Source organism: Gnatocerus cornutus, unplaced genomic scaffold, assembly GCF_029298725.1.
Source record: "Gnatocerus cornutus isolate USDA-ARS CGAHR unplaced genomic scaffold, icGnaCorn1.1 ctg00000033.1, whole genome shotgun sequence".
NCBI classification, from domain to species: domain Eukaryota; kingdom Metazoa; phylum Arthropoda; class Insecta; order Coleoptera; family Tenebrionidae; genus Gnatocerus; species Gnatocerus cornutus.
The window spans coordinates 1,852,134-1,873,464 of record NW_028275382.1 but is presented as its reverse complement, the minus strand read 5'-3'; the positions used below and the strand labels follow the sequence as shown (position 1 = coordinate 1,873,464).

Below are 21,331 nucleotides of genomic sequence, written 5' to 3'. Positions count from 1 at the left end.
CAGTCCACTCATTAAAAAGTTAAGCTGCCAGCAGGCCATAACGATTTTTATCCGTAACAGTTGGCAGCGAAAGCGTTTGGCCTTGACGCAACTGTGGCATGCGTCTTACGCAAGAACGCCAAAACTTGTTAAATCTCTATTGAAACCTTTCTTTTACAACAAAATTTTAATTAATCATTGATTAATACACTCGAGTTTGACAACGTGTTAACCTCAAAAATCGCCACCTTCAATTTTCTCCCTAAAGAATTGAAAGCCTGATTTACACCCAAGAATTTTCGAATTTTTACCAAAAGCCATAATAATTTAGAAAGACGCACAGCAAAATAGTGGCACTATTAATTTAACTCAGAATGTTAAAGCAATTATTGCTCTGCACAACTAGTGCTAAAAAGTGATTAGATCAGAGTCATTTTAAAAGTAGTAGTTTTACCCTAGTTCACGTGCATTAATTATGAATTTGAAAAAATGACGCTTTTTTAGAATAATTTCTGGCGAATTTCTCCCACGACCAAAAAACCACACCAATGTCGCAATACGTGCCCCTGAATTGCATTTACAAAAATAATCTAAAACAAAAAGTTTTAGCATACATTCAATTCCGTAATATAATAAAAATAATAAAAAAAAAGAAATGAATAAACAGTATTTGCCAATAATTGTTCATGTCCTTATTTACTATGTTCAAATTCCAAGAAGCATTGATGATTTTTAGATTTAACGTATTTCGACTGAATGCGAGCTTGACTGATTGGTCTGATTTTGTGTTTTTTAACATGGTGACATGTAAATTGTACTGCCTTTTCGCCTTGAAACTTCCCTAAAGTCAAAGTTTTGATGTCATTGTCGGTCATTGCTGGAAATTCTAATTTATTTTTGTCCGAATTTGTTCAGGGTGTTGATCTGGTATCCAGACGCTCTGACTCAACCATTTGTTTGTTGTTGTCTTAAATCTGTTGAGCCCAAAAGTTTAAGTTTCTCAAATATGCAAAAGTTTTATAAATTAAAGGTTTATACATAATAATAAGTCACTTACCGATTTATGTACCGGGTGTTCCAGCGATTGCTGAACATAGGGAAATAACATGGGAAAATGAATTTTATTTTTTTCCTGCTTTCTCGAACCCCCAAATGAAATTCTGTCAATGGTGGATTATTCTTTGATTGATTCTCAATCAGACCGTATTTTTTTTAATTTATGCTTTTACAACTTTATTAAAAAAAAACAAATTAAAAACGGTTAATTTAAACTTCCCGCCGAAATGTCGGTTCAATTGAAATTGGATATTTGGTATTGTGACAGCGATCACCGTGAGTCCAAACTAACCTCACTTTTTAAAGATTTGGATATTTCTCTTGGAGGACTAACAACGATGTCTAACATTTCAAAACTCTTGTTCTAAGCCCAAATTGTTGGTTTCCGACATAGGTAACTTCAATCTGTGCAAAAATGTGGTTAAAATTTAACAAAATGTTGCGGGAACTTTGAACCTTTGAACTCTTATTAAAAACAAAAACACCGATGCTTGGCTGTGTTCTTCTGTTCGACAGTCCCTGTCATATATTTTTTGTCGTTACAAAAATGCTGGACTCTTGGTGAAGCAAATAATCCGTTAACAGAGCATCTTGACAAATGAGATGCATTTCAGTTGTAGCATGAATGCTGCTTATTCTATTCATTCACAAACTTTGAAGATTGTTTTTAAAACAACTTTACTATCAATTCCAAGGGCTACATCTATTAGATTTATTCGCTTTCCTGTTTGTTTGGTAAATAAACCCATTTAGTTAAAAAAAAAGTGAAGTAGAAGCATTAATTTAACAGTGTTACGCAACAAAGATCCAGTCAGTGTCGTCTAAAAACGGAGATCATGGCTACTTAAGCCTTAATTTTACCGATTTTGTAGGGCAAAACTTATGTAGCATCTCAGTTGGACTATTAGCTTTAAGAATTTTAGGTCCATATAAGGCTTAACAGATGGTGACAATTTCTATCGATTTAATAACGCCATGAACAGTGGCGTAACTATACCGTTTGAGGCCCGTTTGAGTGGCAAATCTATCGGATGGGGCTCTTTCTTTATTGACTTTTAAGAAATCCGTGGCATTTTGCCGTCTTACCACCCTATTGTTACGCCACTGGCCATGAAGTCTATTAAAAAATGTTTTTGGGTTGGATCTTTGTTGCATGACCATTCAATTGAAGTCCAACATAAGCTGTATCGCCAATGTTTCTTTTACTCTTAGCTGCTTGTCTTGGTATGAATGATATCAAATTATAGATCTAATTTTGAGCCACACAACAAGAGTTTTGAAACGTTAGATATCGTTGTTAGTCCTCCAAAAGAAATCTCCAAATCTTTAAAAAGTGAGGTTAGTTTGGACTCACGGTGATCTCTGCTGTCACAATGACAAATATCCAATTTCAATTGTACCGATATTTCGGCGGGAAGTTTGAAATTAACCGTTTTTAATTTGTTTTTTTTTTTAATAATGCCGTAAGTGCATCGAATTAAAAAAATTACGGTCTGATTAAGAATGATTCAAAGAATAATCCACCATCGACCGAATTTCATTTGGGGGTTCGAGAGAGCAGGAAAAAAATTAAATTCATTTTCCCATGTTATTTCCCTATGTCCAGCAATCGTTTTAACACCCGGTACATCAACATTGCAAGCACATGTTTGCAAAAGCCTGATCAAACAATGTTGCCCTGTAAAATGACATTAACTTCATGTAGGAACGATTTTAAAGCAGATGTTTGCAGAATTAGGGCAAACACTTTGTTTTCCAACTGAGACGAACGACATGCCCTGCTTTGAAAACTCTTTCTCCCTCAATAAGTGGTCGCTGTCGATCCCAACATATGCAATGTCACTCAAATTTGTACAGACAGTGCATTGGTGATTCAAAGTATAAAATACAACACAATAAAAACAACCACAGAAAAGAAAATAAATCGCAAGAAAAGTAAAGCAATCGAAGCACGTAGGCCAGTTGTCAAAAGTGACGTTTGTTTGTAGATAATACCGTGAGATCGAATAAAACTATAGGCGTATCGCATAAAACTTGCATCAGCGCCCTCACGCGGCGGCTCTGACATTTTTATTAGTAAAAATCTTATTAATTACCTTCGCAATAATGCATATTATTCTGTTTTGAATATGAAAAGGCACATTTCTTGTGTATATTTTTCATTCAAGAGCGAGCAAATGCTTAACTTTAATAAGTAATCGCGCGCTCATAAATTTGCTAGTTTCATTACCAAATACGAGACTCGTTTCAAAAGCAAATTATGTACAATTCCAGTAAAATTTTAAATAACAATAGTTTTTTCTTTCCATCATATCAATTATTGTGGTTTAGGAATCTGTTTGTCACGGCTGTAAAAAAGGTAGAAAAAAGCTCTTATTCGTGCAAGATGAACTTTTTGTTGTCACACAAACGAGAAAACCGATAAGAGATTAAGTTTTGTACCCAAACATAGCCACCAATAGTGTCGCAGCCTGGAATTCTTTTAAAAGTAACATTTTTGGTATTCGGAAATAACTTTAGTTTTTTAATAATATCTTTGAAATTATTGAATTCAGTGGTTAGTTCTATAACTCGTTGGAAAGCTTATTTAATAGGCTTTCTAAAACAGTAATGCTCAATTCCATCTTTAAAAAAAACTGAGTTATGCAGCGTAACCTAAAAAAAATTTTTTACAAAAATATCCGGCCCTGATGGATCAAAACAGACTTTAGATTCAAAATTAGAAGATAATTCTACGTTGAAAATGAGTTCCCTTTTCTCTAATTCACTAGTGTATTCACAAATTAAAGCAAAAAATAAGCCCTATATCATGTTTCAAGTCTTTTACTTAAGGGGTTTCAGGACTTCAAAAGAAGGGTATTTTTTTACTACACTCGCCACAAAAATTATCGCACCACCCTTAAAACTTCGGATTTCTCTAATTTTATAGATTTGTAAAAGTAGCATGCCACTTGTGTATCATATTTAGGCCATTTTATTAACTTCTGCGTCAAAAGAACCATCGATAAAAAGTTATTTACTAGGTTCCTTGATATCTTGTGAAAAAGTACACATTCCTTTTTTTGTTTCTATCATTTATCTTAGCATTTCTTATGGAAATGTCATATGTGTTAGCAATATTTGACACAATAATGAACGTTCCTGAACGTCTTAGCTTACATTTAACCCACGACGAAGCTACCCGAGCACTAGCTTTATTGGAAGATGGTAGAAGTCAGCGCTACGTGGCTAGACTCCTTGGAGTAAACCACTCAACCATAGTTAGGCTGGTTCAACGCCACCAGGAAACAGGGAGTGTTGACAGAAGGCCAGGACAAGGACGACAAAGGGTTACATCGCTCCGAGACGACCGTTTTTTGCGCTTAACAGCACTCCGAACTAGGCACTGCACTGCCCGGTTACTTCAAATGGAGCTGGTGGCTGCTAGAAATGTACACATTTCTTTGCAAACGGTAAGGAATCGTTTACGGGAAGATGATATTCGAGCGCGTGTACCTGCAAGAGCACCATTGCTCACTAGACAACACCGGGTAGCCCGCCTACAATTTGCCAGAGAACATCTAAACTGGGAACTTAAAGATTGGCAGAATGTGATGTTCTCCGATGAGGCAAGATTTTGTCTTTATGCTAACGACAGACGAATGCCAGTGTATAGAAGGTCTGGAGAGCGGTATCTTCCGTGTAACATTCTCCCAAGAGTGAATTTCGGTGGAGGTTCAGTAATGTTTTGGGGTGCGATATCTTTAGAAGGTCGTACCGACTTGGTACCCTTACCTGGCGCTCGTATGACGGCCATACGTTACATAACTGACATTTTGGAACCACATGTTATTCCTTATGGCCCATTTATTGGTCCAAATTTCATTTATATGCAGGATAATGCTCGACCGCATATAGCACGTGTGGTTCAGGATTACTTTGCTGCAACGGATACACCAGTTATGGAGTGGCCAGCGCGAAGCCCTGATATGAATCCTATAGAGCATCTCTGGGATACTCTTCATCGTCGTATATTGGAACGCAGAATTGCTTTTCGAACTCTTCAACAGCTAGAAGCAGTTCTTGTTGAAGAATGGGAAAATATACCACAAGAATCAATTGTGCACCTCTACGAAGGTATGCCACGAAGAATGCAAGCTGTAATTCGAGCACGAGGTGGAAACACACGATATTAACATAATTTATTTACTTATAGAATTTCCTTCATTGTTAAAATTCTTTAAAAAAACGTTATCAAACGCTTTTTTTTTAATTTTATTTATTATTTGGGCTTACATTTTATCAATTTCTTAAATTCATAAATACGGTAGCACTATATTGACACCTTCACTAAAAGTGGAGGTGGTGCGATAATTTTTGTGGTGAGTGTATTTTTTTTTTAATATATACAATCATATATTTTATTTAAACAATTCAGAGTATCAAAGATACATATTTAAACAGTATTTTGTGAAATATTTATTTAAAAATTCCGAAAACATAGCCGTGGACAGCATAACTTTTTAAATAATTTAGCTTTTGAAGGGTGTGGTGGGGTTCCGTTTTCGTCGTTTGCCTGGCAGTGTGTGTATATTCAATTTACGGAGTGTACAAAAAATGGGAGGAGAGCCCCGTTATCGTAAATTTCGCCAATCGAGGAACTCCTATTCATAGAATTCCATTTCCGGCCGTTACGATTTGTCCGGAGTCGAAATCGATGCAGCATCTCTTCAGTTACATCAAAATATTGATGAAGAAGAAGAAAAACGGAACGTTAACGCGGTCAGAGTAAGTTTTGAAATTTAGTGATGTTGACGGCGCTGTTTGCTCAAAGTGGCGACAGATTTACCAACATAACTAATATACTAGACTAAACAACAGGTACTTCTAGATCCACAATGTTTGAATACCTGAGCCTAATCTACAAATACGACAAAACTGTGAACTACTCCAATCCTGGATTTTTCCCCGATGATTTCTTCGATGTTCTGCACAAAATCAAACCACGATTGATCCTGTGGGAATGCATGTACCTAGGAAGCCCCTATAAATGCGATGATTTGTTTACCTCCATTATAACAGACCAAGGAGTTTGTTACACCTTCAACATGTTAGACCGCAGCGCCATTTTCAAAGACAACATGTAAGACTCACTCGACATTGGCTCTTCAACTGTCTTTATAGATTCCAGTTTAGGAACTACTTATCTTCTCCTAACATTAGCCTTTGGTCTGTAGAACACGGTTTTTCCTCCGACGCGGTCATGCAAACTTACCCTCGGCAAGCCCTTTTTTCCGGGGTACCAAACGGTTTGAGTTTCAACATTCTCACCCCCGAAGTATATCTGGATTTTGCTTGCGGTGGTAATTCGCTTCAGGGGTATAAAGTTACATTGCATTCTCCTATGAGGGTGCCGAGACCCAGCCAACAGTACTTCAGAGTACCATTGGATCAGAGCGTGGTGTGGGCAGTACAGCCTGTGATGATCAGTACTTCTGATAGGGTGAAAATGTACAATCCGAGACGGATAGGGTGTTATTTCCATTCCGAACGTAATTTGACGTACTTTAAGATTTACAGTGCTTTGAATTGTAAGTTGGAATGTTTGACCAAGCACACTTTGAAGAGCTGCGGATGTGTCAACTTTTACATGCCAAGTAAGGTAAAGAGAAAGTGGCGGTAGTATAATGAGAGGTTTTGTAGGAGAAAAGGGTACTAAAATTTGTGGAACTGGAAGAATTGAATGTATGAAGGATGCCGAAGGTATGTTACAACAAATTAGGTAGATTCTAATTTAAAAAAAAATAGATTTCATGCAAGCTAAAGATCTCTACGAAAAAATCTCAGAAAAGAAAACCTCTAAGGACGACTGAAACTGTTTACCCATTTGCACCGACATCACTTATGATGTAGAAACCTCTCAAACTGACTGGAACTGGAAAAGAGTTTACTCAGCCCATGGGCTTTCCATCCCTTATGAGTACGTCCAATGGTTCTTCTTCAGTTTTTAAACTTAACATTTCAGCACGCATTTGTCTTCTCTGACTATTTTTTTCAAGATTGATAGCTTTGTTACGTCCGAACGAAACGAGCTGTATTATGGTCCCATCGATTTTTTGGCGAACTTTGGAGGCATTCTGGGGCTATTCACTGGATTTTCCGTCCTCTCATTTATGGAAATTTTGTACTTTTTGTCTGTTAGATTGATTTGTAACGGTCGATTGTATGGAAATTGGGCTGGACTTGAGCCTGAACTTTAAAACTTTTGAAAAATTTTACATCTCATTAATTAATTATTCATCTAGTCGTCAGGCACCTTGCCAGTGTGTCAAATAATTGCCAGCATTCACAACGAAGCAGCCAACTAGATAAATAATTTAGTGGATCTCTGTCTATTTTGAAATTTTAAAAAAATTTGGTAATGTATTCACAATTACCTGTTTGCAAGTAATTTGGTCGAAGAAAATCGCACGAATTTCCATACGAAACTGTTACAACATTAAACTATTTCTCTTATTAGTGTAAAGAGTGTCGTTAAGACATGAGCACTTTTAATTGTGCAAGCTAGGTAACAAAGTGTACTCTAATCATCTTACAATCACCAGAAGGTCAACACCTTGTACTAAAAATGGTATAATTGCAAGGTGGGCATTTAATTTAAAGTGAGTATAATGTGCCGCTAATTTTTATGCTAGAAACATCAACGTCAGACTTTGTGTCGTTATAAAATAAAACTATTTCGGGCTTTTTTGCCTCATCTTCAGAAACTTCTTTGGACGAAACGTGTAAGCTTGATAACAAAACGACAGTTTTTTCTTTCTTTGGAACGTACGAAACAAGTGTATCTTTTGTGTAACCGAATAATTAATTAGATTATGAACATACAACAGATCAGGAAATTAAAATACTACAATTTTGGTCTACATACTTCATCTGCTTCCATGCCAGAATGTTTCCTGGCCTTTACTGTTTTTAGTTCTTAACCAAAAGCTTCTCGTAAATTACTAATCAAACATATTCCTTGCAGTACATTATACATTTACTGACCATTAAATGTTGAGGAAATTAATCCTAGTATTGATGGTGTATTGCACTCACTAAAATTATCACTATTAGAAGGAGAGCAATGACCTAACCGGAATTTTGGAATAGTGATCGGTGAGTTATCATAATCTTCAGATACTATTGCACTATCATCAGAAAAGGGTCTCTTTTGGTTGCGAATTTCTTCCACAGTAGTTTGTGGTTTTTTCTTGTCAGAGGAGTCAAAGTAAATTGCCTTTCTTTTTCTCTTTTTAGCATTACTTTCCTTAAAATTAATGCGGATTTCTGTAAAATATTTTCTGTATGTAAGCTTTCGAGAACTGTATCATCTATGGCTTGTAAATAGTTAGGTGCGATTATTTTTTTATTACGAATAGTAAAAAAATTTATATCTTTAGAATATACTTTCATAATTTTTTCTTCAAGGTGATGTGCTGTGAAAATGAAGTTCATTTCAACTGAATTATCTTGATAATTTTTTTCCAATGAATCTATATACAGTTCATGTAAATATTTATATTAGCAAGTAACATCGTCCTTTCTTAATAATATCTTCTTCGATAATGCTGCCAATCTCGTTAAAAACTTTTACATGATATTCTCGATTGTAATGCCAATGACTAGTATATCTCTGATTCACTAGTTAAAGTTGACTGTGGAGTTGTTAAAAGTTCTGTATGTTGAGGCGATAAATGAGATTGTTCTGTGGAGGTTGAAGGCTGGAGCTCTGTTAATTCAGAAAATAAAGTTCGGTCTGATAGCGTCGGCCATTTTGTTGCGAGTTCGGTTTAATCATCGCTCTGATAATGACAGCACGGGCGTCAGCATTTTTTGACAAAATTTGGTGTTTGGGAATAAATTGTAATTTTGATAATTTTTTTCAACACCAAGAATTGATTCAATAAATTTACTTTTTTTCTTTGAATATTTTTATAGTTTCCTAGTCAGATTTTATACTATAACGAAAGTAGATTTACAAATAATGAGACTGTAAGGGTGTCTGGGAAGGGGGTGTTACCGTCCGAAGTGTCCGTCAATAGACGAGGTGATTTTCAATATGATTGTAAGTTAAAATATATGAAAATTAAGCTTTATACTATTACAAATTTGAAACACAATTTTTGTGACTATAGTCTGGGTTTGCTTATACCTGTATAGGAGACATATTTAGGGAACTTTTCAGCTTTTATAAATTAACGAAGGTCTGGGCGTCACGGGCTCTTAAGCTAATAGTTTCCGAGATATTTAACTTTAAAAATTAGGAAAAATGAAAAAAAATCAACTTTCCGAATTTTTGATCGGCCATAACTCAGTTATTTATTCTTGGATCTGAATTTAAATCCCAGATTTGGAATCTGCGGAAAATTCTCCGTACACTGATGGATATTAACTCAAGTTTATTTATAAATTTATATTAATAGGCCCCCTCAGAACACAACACATTTTTAATGATTTTAGTCTGGTTTTCCAGGTACCTTTAAAAAAGTTAAAATTTTTAAAGAATTTGCTCGATTTTTCGAACTCACCCTTTTTTAAAAAGTCAAAATTTTAAGAAATATATCCTGTTTTATCAAACGTGAATATGGTTTTGGTCAAGAAAAGTTACCATTTAAAAACACTTAATTCGTCGTTTTACCCTGTTTTTTTCTGTTGGCCCATTTCAGCACATATGAATACTCTTTAATTTTGAACATTTATGCTTCAATCAGAGACAATAGAATAGAGACAGTTAGAAAAAAGAACGATCAACAACGGATTTTACTAAATTTTTTATTTATCGAAAGTGAAACACTTTATTTGAATGTTGAAATCATAGACAATTTTTCGGAATCGGTGGAGGTGGTACTCGCTCGGCTACAAAAGAACAAAACACAATGAATAAACCTATTATATCAAGGGTTTGAAGCGAAAACCTGATAACTGCAAAACCACAATTTTTGCAGTCAACAACTTTAAAAATTCACAAAAATGGCAAGTATTTAATTCTTATCTGCGATTGTCATTGAGATTTCTACACCTTTTTGTACGAGAATCCAATAATCGCATATTTCTTTAGAAAGAGAAAAAATAAAAAATCTTTCATTTAACAGTAGATTTTTAAATGTTCGACACACTTATCGGGTTTTCGCATCAAACCGTCGAATATTATGCATTTTCTCACCTCAAATTTAAAAATCGCTGTAGATGCCTAATAAATCGTCTTTTCTTAAAGATTCTGTCCCTTCATAAATTGTTAATGTTGCTATTTTCGTTGGTGGTTCACGATTTTCTTGGCCTTCTTCAGCTTCCCCATCATCATAGGTTACAATATCCCGTTGATCCCCAGGAATCCCAGCATTACCATTACTCAGAAAAAGTAAACTTTTACCATTTCTAAGCCGAAATGACATGTTATGCTGGTTCACCAGTAGAGTGACATTTGTCTGTTGGTCAAGTTCAAATTCTGACAGCAATAGTGTTCTTCGAAATACCATGACTTGAAACGTTGGTAGGTCGATACCAGCGGCACTAGCTTGGTTCGCACCACGAACTTCGTTCGCGACCTCTTGCTTTTCACCTCCTTGACCTAGCAACTTCTTCAACCGCTGACGTTCACCTTGTAACTCACGAAAATCCTTTATCAACTTGTCCATATCCATTTTATCTATAACTATAAAAACTATAACCTTCAGTAGAACTTGCCACACAGTGACAGTTCACGAAAATGAAATGCCAATGCGTCCCAACAAGAGACGCGTGCACTTATATGTATAAATGGTTGCATATGTTGCATGCAGTAAAGTCAATGATGCGCTTTTATGTTGATAAATAATATTCCTATGAAATTGCTTTGCTTTTAAAAAAGGTACAAAAATATGCCATTTCATAACCATTTTAAACAAATTTAAAGAATTTATGCACATGTTCTTTCACTTCTTCTGGAGATAACTTTGTGACAACAATTTTCGCAACAATTCAACTTCTTCATCTATATACCATATAACCGAAGTATTTTTAATAATGTTTTTTAAGGAGAGAAATATTAAGTTGCATCACTCTGCATTCTACATACTTTAATTTTTTTTTTGTCTAATTAATATCCAAACGGTATTGTGTCAAAGTTTTCTAGGATAACTCTCTTGTCATAAACAAAACCAAATTCCTTTGTTTCTATTTTATTTAAAAGTTCTTTAGTTTTAGTATCTCTGGTAATTCGATTATATTGTGTACTGATTTTTTTGTCTTTGTATTCTAAAATATCGTTTATACTATCGGAATTAATCTTTTCGGACGTTTCATAGTTTAATGTAAATCCTTTAATTTTGCAAACAACTTTACCTGTGTTATTGTTATAAAACTAACTTTTTGGACCTGTTGATACCCAATCAGCAATCCATACGTTCTTACCTAATTCATCGGTCCAATCTCCCAATAGACAATCTGTTTTTACAGTGTTTTTACCATTATCTATATATACAATGCTATCTGTATCATAATAAGCCACGCTTTCTCCTAATATGTCTAACATTTCGTAGAATCTTAGCCTTGCATTTGCAGTTGTAAAAGCAGCTATGAATATATTGGTATTGAAATCATTTTCTACGTAGCAACCTTTATACTTGTAATCAATTTGTAACATATTTTCGTTTAATTCATTGATATGTATATTATCAAGTCTGTCGTCTAATAAAATCTCATAAAACTCTTAATATCTGTAACATACTCTGTTGCCCCCATATTTTGTCTTTGACCAAATTTACCCCATAAGGAATTTAAATAGATTTTTGCAACAGCTCTCTTTCCAGGATTATTTTCTATTTTACCCAATTCAATACCTAGATTTTCTTTTACGTCTTTTCTATATTCTTCTTCTGATTCAAAATCATTTCTCCATTCACTTGTCTCTAACTTTATTTTCATAAATGCTTTTACATATCCTTTAAACAAATAACTCGATTTTTGTTCAAAATGCCAAACTTCATCAATAGTTATTATTTTGTATCCTTTTTCAATTGCTTTTTTTACTTCGTTTGTACACCAGGTTCCTCTGACAATTCTTTGAGATTCCGTATGAGTACATTTATCTTTTTGATTATTTAATTTTGCACACAATTGACATAATGGGAATGTTAGTTTTTCATTGCCAGATTTCCTTTTATTTTTAACAGGTAAAACAGGGTGATACAAACCTCTTGATGGTAAAATTGCACATTTTTTTAAACCATACCATTTTGATTTATATGTAGGAGGGTTGAATATTTTAGTAGGATGTCCAACTTGATAATCATCATAACATTGTACTCCTGGATATAAACTACAAATATCTATCGTGTGATTCATTAAATTTCCATTCTAGGTAGGCCGTGTATTTTGGACGTGTGTTGATGTGCATTGATGTGCATTCCCACATTTCTATTAAATTATAGGCAGCTTTTTTTATTTGCTCGCTTCTTTCTATTGTTTGTTCATAAAGATCTTCCATAGTTGTTTTGTTCTTATTATTAATAAAATTTGAACTATAACATTTTGTACAACCATGCCAAAAACAACCGTGATATTGATAGACTGTATTAGTTTTTTCATCAAAGCCATCAACTTTTGATCCACATATTCTCACTTGACCATCGTTTAATGCATGTTTTATATTTTGATTATGAAAACTATTTAACCAAGAAATTGATTGTTGAGAATATTGATCTTTTTGTAGATTATCAACAACTGCAATTGTATCTTTCTTAATATATTTTGATCTATATATAGCCATACAAACACCAGCAATTGTAATGTATCTAAAAGGATCTATGTTAGCTATTTCTAGAAATTGTTTTCTTAATTCAAGACATCCTCTTCTTAATATATCCACATCAGAATTACAATAATCATAAAGTTCATTTTTAAACTCAAACAAATAATTTTCTTTTCTTTTTTGTTTATGCCATTCTAAAAACTCTTGCCTAACTTTTATTTTCATAGAATTAACACCATAGTATTTTGTATGTGGTATTTTTCCAATATTTTAAGTTCGTTTAGATCGAATTTTTTTTTGGAAGTTTTTTAAAGGTCCTTGAACAAAATTACTACTATCAATAATTCTTAAATTAATTGATTTTATTTTCATTAACATTATTTTAGATCCATTATATATGCAGAAAGGTTTAATACCGTTTTCAACGCAATATTTTAGAATAAAGTAAGAATCATAACCTTTTCCATAATGTGCAATAGCTGTGTATCCTTTATGATCTCTAGAAACTAACCATTTACAGAAATCTTGGTTGGTTTTAAAAGAATTGACCTTACCATTAAAATTATGAGATATAACTAAATTAGGTACGTGTTTACCCGTTTCTTGCATCGTCTCATAATCAAAGAATAAATATTTTTGTGTGTAAGAGCATTTAGTTGTATTAAATAAACATCCGCAATTAAGACATTGATAACCGTTTTCGTTCTTCGTCTTCGACTCTGGGTTGGCCCTGCCAGTCTTTCTTGGTATTTTAACACAATTTTTACATTCTTTACATTGATAAATGTGAGATTTTACTCTTATGTTTGTTTTATCAGGAAAAGTTACGGTACAACCTTTTTTACTACAGTTTCGGCATCCTTTTACTTTATATTCTTCACCACCGTCTTTAATTTTTGTTTGACAGATTCCACCTTTTTGCCGCTTCCATTGCATATAACATTTATGTTTACGTATTTCAGCCTCTTTATAACAATTTTACATTTTTCCCAGACACTACTTCTTTACTACCCTCTTCTATCATTTTGTTACCTTTTTTTATCATTTTATTACCTCTTTCAACGATTTTATTACATTTTTGAATCATTTTCGGTTTTGTACAAGTATCTCCCCAGAGAGGAAGCATGTTATTTACTTCTTCAGTCAATCTATTTCCTTCTTCAATCATTTTTTTACCTTCGTCAACCATTTTATCACCTCTTTTGAGTATTTTATTACACTTTAAGCATTTATGAAATCTTTCACAAACTTCAGAATGATTTTCTAAACATTCTTGATTAAAACAGTATCTATTGCATTTTTATATAAATATATTTTTATATCTTTTTCAGGCCCCGAATATACACCGTGGTCCACGAGTGATAATGAGCCTGATCGAATTCAAACTGCAACCCAAAATACATTTTTATAGCATTCGTTGCCAAATTTATATTTACAACAAGACAGCTGTCAGAGTTTCAACAAATCCTTTCACTCAAGACAGTTTCTAATTGCATGTGGAATGGCATCTCCTCCGACGAAACGTTAAGCAGGAAAAAGCAATGCTAAAACTTAGCAGTCGTCATAAATTAAAGGCATAATAGCGTGAGTAGATTGTTCTGACAAAATTTGTCAACTTTGACGTTCATTTCAAATATCTACGACAGCGATGAAAATGTATGTTGGCTTGCAGTTTGAGTTTGGTCAGGCTCATTATCACTCGTGGACCAAAAAGCTTTCCGCTGCTACGACTTTTATTTGAATATTTAATACTTTTTCTATATTTGCAAGATCATCTAAGGTAAAATAATTCGCTTCGCTCATGAGGGCTTCGCCTGAATTATTATTATAGTTTCCAAGCTGATTACATAGCTCTTGAGCTAAAGTTGATTGTAAATTTCTCCCCATTCTTATATATTTTAATTCATTATCATTATATTCTTTGCCTAGTATAATGTTTGTATGACAAATTAATCCAACAATAACAGCTCTTGGACAACATAATTTATCTTTATTTTTAATTTGTGTTATACTTTTCTTTGTTCGTGAGTCTTCTGTTATATTTAACAATCTTTTAGCGTTAGTAGCACCTCTAGGCATATTAACAACTTCTACATGAAATGTACAACGGTATATATCTAAATCTTGATTTGAAGTTAAGATACTTTGAATTTTGTTTAATAAATTATCAATTTCAGAAGTTCTTGATAACCTTGTGGAAATAGGGGACCAAAGATCATTGTGATTAACTACTATATTTAATAAGTCTCCTTCTTTGAAATTTGTTTTCTCTTTTACTATTTCAATCATTTCATTTAAACCCTCTCTAATGGCAGTAATTTTTTTCATAATTATGTCTGAAAGATCAGACTCGGATGATTCTTCCTCTTTCAATAATATAACTTTATAGTAAACTTTATGTTTCTTCCATTTTTTGCTGTATTCAGCTTTTGTTTCTATTATTTTAATTATAGGTTTTTTTGAAAACTCTATAAAATAACTATCTTCGAATGCAAAAGATTGCTCACCAATTTTTTGTAATAATTCTGCCTTTTTCATTTTTGAGTAACCTTTAATATTTCTTTCTTTAGCAATTTTTCTTAGTTCTTTTAACGTTTGATACAGAATTGTCTTCGGTTTTTCTTTCAATAATTTTTTTAAACTAGGCGATTTGATTTCGTTGAGAAGAATGTTTATATTATCATTGTTTACATTATCTGAAATTTGATTCAATAGATCTATTTTTTTACTATTTCTCTTTATGTTTAAGTTTAGTTTGCTTGCAATTGATTTTAATTTTTTAATACTAATCCTGCTTAGTTTGTTATGCCAATCTCCAGCATTAAGTTCTTCTTTTAAAATTAATTTTACAAGATCTGATTTAGTTTTTTAGTTATATTTTGAGTAGTTCTTTAAACCTTGCCTTCTTGCAATGGTTTTTAATTTTTTCAAATTTAGTTTATTTAGTACAATTTCATTATCTGATGTTGGTGTTAAAAAATATTTATTCATCAATGCTGCTCCGCTGGCCAAAGGTGAACTCGAGGACGGGATATCTTTATTCATTTGTTCAATTATCTCACCCACTTTTTTTAAATCCCCTTTAGTAAGTTTTACAATTTTCTCAAGACTAATTTTAAGAAGTTGATCTTTCTGTATCTCCATTTATAAGAAAAAAGTTTTTGCAAAATATTTTTTTCAAAACTCTTAAACTTTATCAATGATTATAATATGTTAGTAAGATATGTTTTGGATAGTATTGCTTTCCTACTAATTTACCGCACTTACATAATATTTTTTTACCTCTATATTGTTTATTCCAACATATGTTACACAAAGTTGAATAACCACCTTTGCTTTTTTTATTTGGATAAAAATTGTCCAAATCTTTTTCAGTATTGCAGTTTTTACAAACTTTTTTATCCATTTATTAGGAAGATATTATTCAGCAATTCCATATGTCACGGGTGTGACAAAATGACAACATTTTTTTAATTTATTTACGACTAGGAGCTTTTTCAAGCAGAAGTACACTGTTATCAGGTAGGTTAAAGTGCTGCAAATTATCTAAATAACATTTGTTAAGTTACGATTGCAGATCATAGAGCAGCAAATTAATTTGTGGTGTCACGGGTGTGACGCGTACAAATTAAATTTATTGTTTTTAATAACATTTTTCTATATTTCTGCGAATCACAAAAGTAAAATTCCTTCTCCTTTAGTACACAAATATATGAACTATAGGTACACATTTTAAGCCTCTTTGCAATTAGAATAACCAATTCAATTGTGCACTGTATTTTTTAGAAAACTGTAACGGGTGTGACATACATTTGTAACGGGCGTGACAAAGCAAAACTTGTTAAATAAACGTTGCTAAAAAATGAAAATAATGTAGCAGAAAGACTAATTTTATTAATGCTTGCAACATTTTGAACAAAGTAAGTTATATTTTACACAGGCGAAGGCGCCCACAGCCCCCAGTTTCGGTTTCACAAATTGGTCGAGTGTACTTATATCCGCTAGACATACCTACATCCACCCTAAACTAACTTCTTTATTTGGACAAAATATGAGATATTGTTGGATATTTGGTATTGATTGCTTGAATATTTTTACTTAGTTGATTCAGATATTTTGACTTTGAATTCTCCAGTATACAAAATATTTATATCATTAATTGATTTTTTGCTTTCAAGAAGAAATCCTTAGCAGAACGATACGTTTATTTGTGCCTCCCATACCATCCAGAGTTTCTTTAACATGTGAGCATTATAATAGGAGTTGTTAAAACCAACTGTGTGTACATGTTTAAGCCTTAAATCATCAAATTTGGAAAGTCCGATCTAACAATTGTCACACCCGTGACATTTATTTTCAGTATTTCTCTAATATATCTTTTAACTTTAATTGGTGCAAAAACTGCATTATCAATTTGTTACTTTGTATACAAATTATCAATTTTTAACTCCACAGATTTCAACCGGTTTTGCCAACTTTTATTAAAATATTGTCACGGGTGTGACAAATTTTCTTAACAAAGTTTTAATTCAAAAACAAATTATGAAATTACTTTTTTATGTATTAAGTATCTGATGTGTTAAGTAAATAGTTCAAACTGATTTGTCCACTAATTTTAAATTCTTGGAATTTATATTTTGAGTGAAAAAAAAATAAGTGAAATTAAGCGAAAAATTTAATTAAAATAGATGAACGAAAATGTAGTTAAAAGAAGCTGGTTATTTAAAGTATCAAGAAGCAAACAATTCAACCATTCATGGTTTTGATTAATTTAAGATTTATATATTCGATTTTTAACAAAATTATGTTTCTGCAAGATGTTTTAGTTTTTAATGTGTCAGGTTCAGTTCGTGTGGAACTGCTGTATTTCATAATAAATGACTCATAATACCAAAAGGGAACAGTCAGCTAAACGAAAGATAAACATAATAATTAAAAAGGATTACACATTAACAGAGTCTAGTATTCCGTCAGGGAAAAATTTAAATAATATGCGATCAAGACAATTAGCATTAAATTTTTTAGCACGAAAAGGAGACCCTACTTCTAAAAATATTACCTTAAAAGAGTTTGCTAAACAGAATAAAATTGGTGAAAATACAATTAGGAATCAAATAAAATTTCTCACTGGTGAAACATTAATTAAACATAACAAAAAATCAAACAATATAGAACAATATAACAAAAAACAGAAACAAATTAAATCTAAACACAAATCAAACACATTCAGATTACAAAATCAATCAGATTACAAAGCGTCCCTGAAAGCTGGCAGTACAAAAGAAGCTGAAGAAGAATTTGTTAAAAATTTTAATAAGACTATGAATTCCCTATCTAATAAATAATGGCACTAATTGATGTTGCAGACAAAAATCAGGTAAAAATTATTCAAAATAGAATAAAAAAAGACTGCATCGAATTTAATAATTTATCCGTTGGCAATAAAGTTAAAGCATCTACCATATGAGCAAAAATATTTTAGATAAGGGGAGGCTGTGCGCAAGCTTTTGTTCTGAAAGCGTCTGTCGTGTTATCTATTGACACAACTAAAAGATTTAAATGGAAAAGTTTACGCGCCTTGTAAACGGTCAGTAGTTGCATGGTTGCAAATGAAAAGTCCCTGTCGTACCAAAAGTGACAAAAAAAGTTAACCTTAAAAAATCGTTGATTCAATTGTGATTTCATTTATTTTATTTGAATTAATAACAAGAAACATTACAATAACTGTTGAAAATGGCCACCATTTTCTTGCAAACATAAATTAACTCGCCGCTTCATTCTTCCGCAATGCGGTTTCTTAATTCAGGTAATGTTTGTATGGGATTTCTAAAAACTCTGTTCTTCAAGTGGGGAAAAACAAAAAAATCCAAAATAGTGAGATCTGGAGATCTTGGTGGGTATTCGGGGATGCAACGTAAGCTAATGAGCCGATCGTCGTAAAACTCTCGCAAATAATTAAGTGTTGCAGGGGTTGTGTGGGCTGTAGCTCCGTCTTGCTGGTAGAAGCCATCTTGCAACTCGTCATCGTGGACTTGATTAACAAACGCATTGAAAATCTCTTCCCGATACCTTTGCGCGGTCACCGTTTGTTCAAAAAATATGGGGCCTATTAGCCGCCTACGTGAAACTCCAATCCATATTCCAATTTTTAAAGGATGCAGAGGGGTTTCTCGGAAAGTGTGTGGATTTTCTGAACTCCACATACGCATAGTTTGAGAGTTGATGTACCCTGACAGGTGAAACCAGGCCTCGTCCGTAAAAAACGTCAAGTCCAAAAGGTCGTTGTGATTTGCCATGTGTTCATTAAACCATTGACAGTATAAAACACGGCGATTAAAATCTGCAGGCAATATTTCATGGTAAGACTGCATCTTATATGGAAATAGTCCAAGGTCTTTTTTAACAATTGTTCTGCAGGTTCCATATGATAAACCGACTTCCTGGGACACTCTTCGTAATGATGTTGTTGGTCTATCGTTCATGCGTGCTTGGACATTTTCGATGTTTTCGGCCGTCCGTTTTGTTGGTCGACCAGAACCTTCTCTACGATGTACGCTTCCTGTTTCTTCAAACAGTTGCACGCAATTTCGCACCATATTAAAATAATCAGCATCCAAAAATGCAACGCCGGTAAACTGCTCTCTAAATTCATCCATAGATGCTCTTGTGTTGTAAATCCAATCCCCATTTACGCAAACACCAGTGCGAAAGTAGGATTTAATTGCAAAGATCTTTTGTTCTTGAGTGAATCCCATGTTTAACAGTTAATCACAACAATCACACAAATTAATTTTAAAATGTCAAATTTTGACAGACTATTTTATAAAAAGCATACGAATTAATCAACGACAAATTCATTTGTTTTCCATGGCCTCCCCTTTTCGCTCATATGGTATATAATCAACTGTATATGGAAAACAGAATTTTAAAAGAATTAGGAAATGCTGCAGTTGAAACAATAGAAAAAATGGATGAAGAAATCGAGCATAAAGATAACAAAATTAATGTATTGGAACAAGAATTAAAAGATGTAAATAGTTATGATGAAGAAAAAATAAACGCATTACTGAATAAACATCCTGTTATTAGGTATAACAATAAAGAACGAGCAAAAAGACGTTTAGCAAACACTCTTTCTCTAGTTAATAAATGAATACAGCGAATTTATTAATCAAGGCAAACTTAAAGATTGTTGAATTAAAAAAAGAAAAGAAAAAAATTATATTTATTTTATTTGTATTATTTCAATAATTCTTATAATAATGTTAGTTGTATTTCTGCTTCGTATATACCTTCTTTAATTTTTTCACCATTAAGATCAGAAACAAAATAAATCCAAACATTATATACACGTTTTTCTACAACTGTAAATATTTCTTCTGTCCAATTTGTTTTTAATTTCTTACGATATACGTCAACCATATTAGATAATCGAATTCTATCGCCAACTTCAAATTTTGGTTTTTTATTTGTTAATGTAATCATATATACGGTTTCTAACAATTTTCTTTCATTTTCTTTATTTACATCTTTTGGTTTCATTTTAATAGTAGTGTTATAAGAATTGTTATAAGATTTTATAATTTTTGGAAGTGGTGAAATCCAATCAAAACTGTCATATAATATTGGCTTCAATTTATTTCCTAAAGTACGGTTGAACCTCTCAACAAAGAAAGCTTTATTTTTGTTCCTGTACTGTAAAGATTGATATTGTATTTATTTAAAACGATCCTCATATCTTTATTATAAAACTCTTTTCCTTTATCAGCATGTACATTTTTTGGTGGATTGTGTTTATCTTTAATCGCTTGTTGTATGATTTTTACAAATGCATTAGCTACTTCTAATCCTGATTTAGTTTTTAAAGGTTCTACCCATACAAATTTAGAAAAGGTGTCTTCAGCAACTAGAATATAGATAAATCCCTTGTTAATCTTTTTAAATTTATTAAAATCATTCGTCTTAGGCTTTGCCTCTTTTGTTCTTAAATTATAACTTGGATCTTCTGATTTACCTTTTGGTCTATAGAAAACATAAATATCTATTTGCCAAGTATCATCAATACCTTTGTGTTGGAATGCTCGTGTTTCATAGTTTTTCCTAGCAGGTTTGAATAATTCAATAATTAAAATATCTTCAGGTGATTTTGAAAAATTATTTTTCACTGAATGACAATTTCTGCAAGTTGATATTCTTCTCCAGCGTTTATATTTTACAATAAATTCCCTTCGGTCATGAGCGCTTCGCACAAATTCTGGTTCTCCAGTGGATTTAGTTTTCGTTTTGCATATTTTACAATAATCCATTTATTTGATTCTAATTCATGAGCGTCCCTGAAAGGGACCACGGCTCCGCAGGCCGATTCTTTTATATGTACTTTTCTTTTTACCGCATGCAAGACATACTGCTGAGTAATAATTCTTACCCATTTTATCTTCTTTAACAATTATATTTTTGTTACCTGTGTTTGTTTTACATTTAGCACAATAAGTATTCATTTATAATTATGAAAATGACGTTAAAAAGTTTTATATTTTAAAACAATAT

General features: G+C 32.7%; 2 protein-coding genes and 2 pseudogenes across 2 annotated transcripts; 1 reads left to right on the top strand and 3 right to left on the bottom strand.

The window, feature by feature from the left end:
• The first annotated feature begins 4,133 nt into the window (after positions 1–4,133).
• Positions 4,134–7,274, top strand: LOC148166063 (pickpocket protein 28-like; annotated as a pseudogene).
• A 3,693-nt stretch (positions 7,275–10,967) lies between these two features.
• Positions 10,968–13,009, bottom strand: LOC148166062 (uncharacterized). Its single transcript, XM_088049469.1, has 7 exons — positions 12,998–13,009; positions 12,415–12,937; positions 12,117–12,341; positions 11,401–11,721; positions 11,145–11,352; positions 11,095–11,102; positions 10,968–11,026 (listed from the first exon to the last, which is right to left on the bottom strand). The coding sequence occupies exons 1-7, from the start codon at positions 13,007–13,009 to the stop codon at positions 10,968–10,970; spliced, it is 1,356 nt and encodes a 451-aa protein (XP_087905595.1).
• A 45-nt stretch (positions 13,010–13,054) lies between these two features.
• On the bottom strand, positions 13,055–15,928 carry LOC148166061 (uncharacterized; annotated as a pseudogene).
• A 2,630-nt stretch (positions 15,929–18,558) lies between these two features.
• LOC148166060 (histone-lysine N-methyltransferase SETMAR-like) lies at positions 18,559–19,539 on the bottom strand. The gene has a single exon (XM_088049468.1). It carries the CDS (start codon positions 19,537–19,539, stop codon positions 18,559–18,561), a length of 981 nt encoding a protein of 326 aa, XP_087905594.1.
• Positions 19,540–21,331: the final 1,792 nt, after the last annotated feature.

Coding starts and splice junctions, on each gene's coding strand:
- LOC148166062 (XM_088049469.1), bottom strand. Junction 12,342..12,414: donor ATCAATGCACATCAACACAC/GTCCAAAATACA, acceptor GTTTATATCCAG/GAGTACAATGTTATGATGAT. Junction 11,722..12,116: donor AAATAATCAAAAAGATAAAT/GTACTCATACGG, acceptor AGATTTTATTAG/ACGACAGACTTGATAATATA.
- LOC148166060 (XM_088049468.1), bottom strand. CDS start 19,539: ATGGGATTCACTCAAGAACAAAAGATCTTTGCAATTAAATCCTACTTT.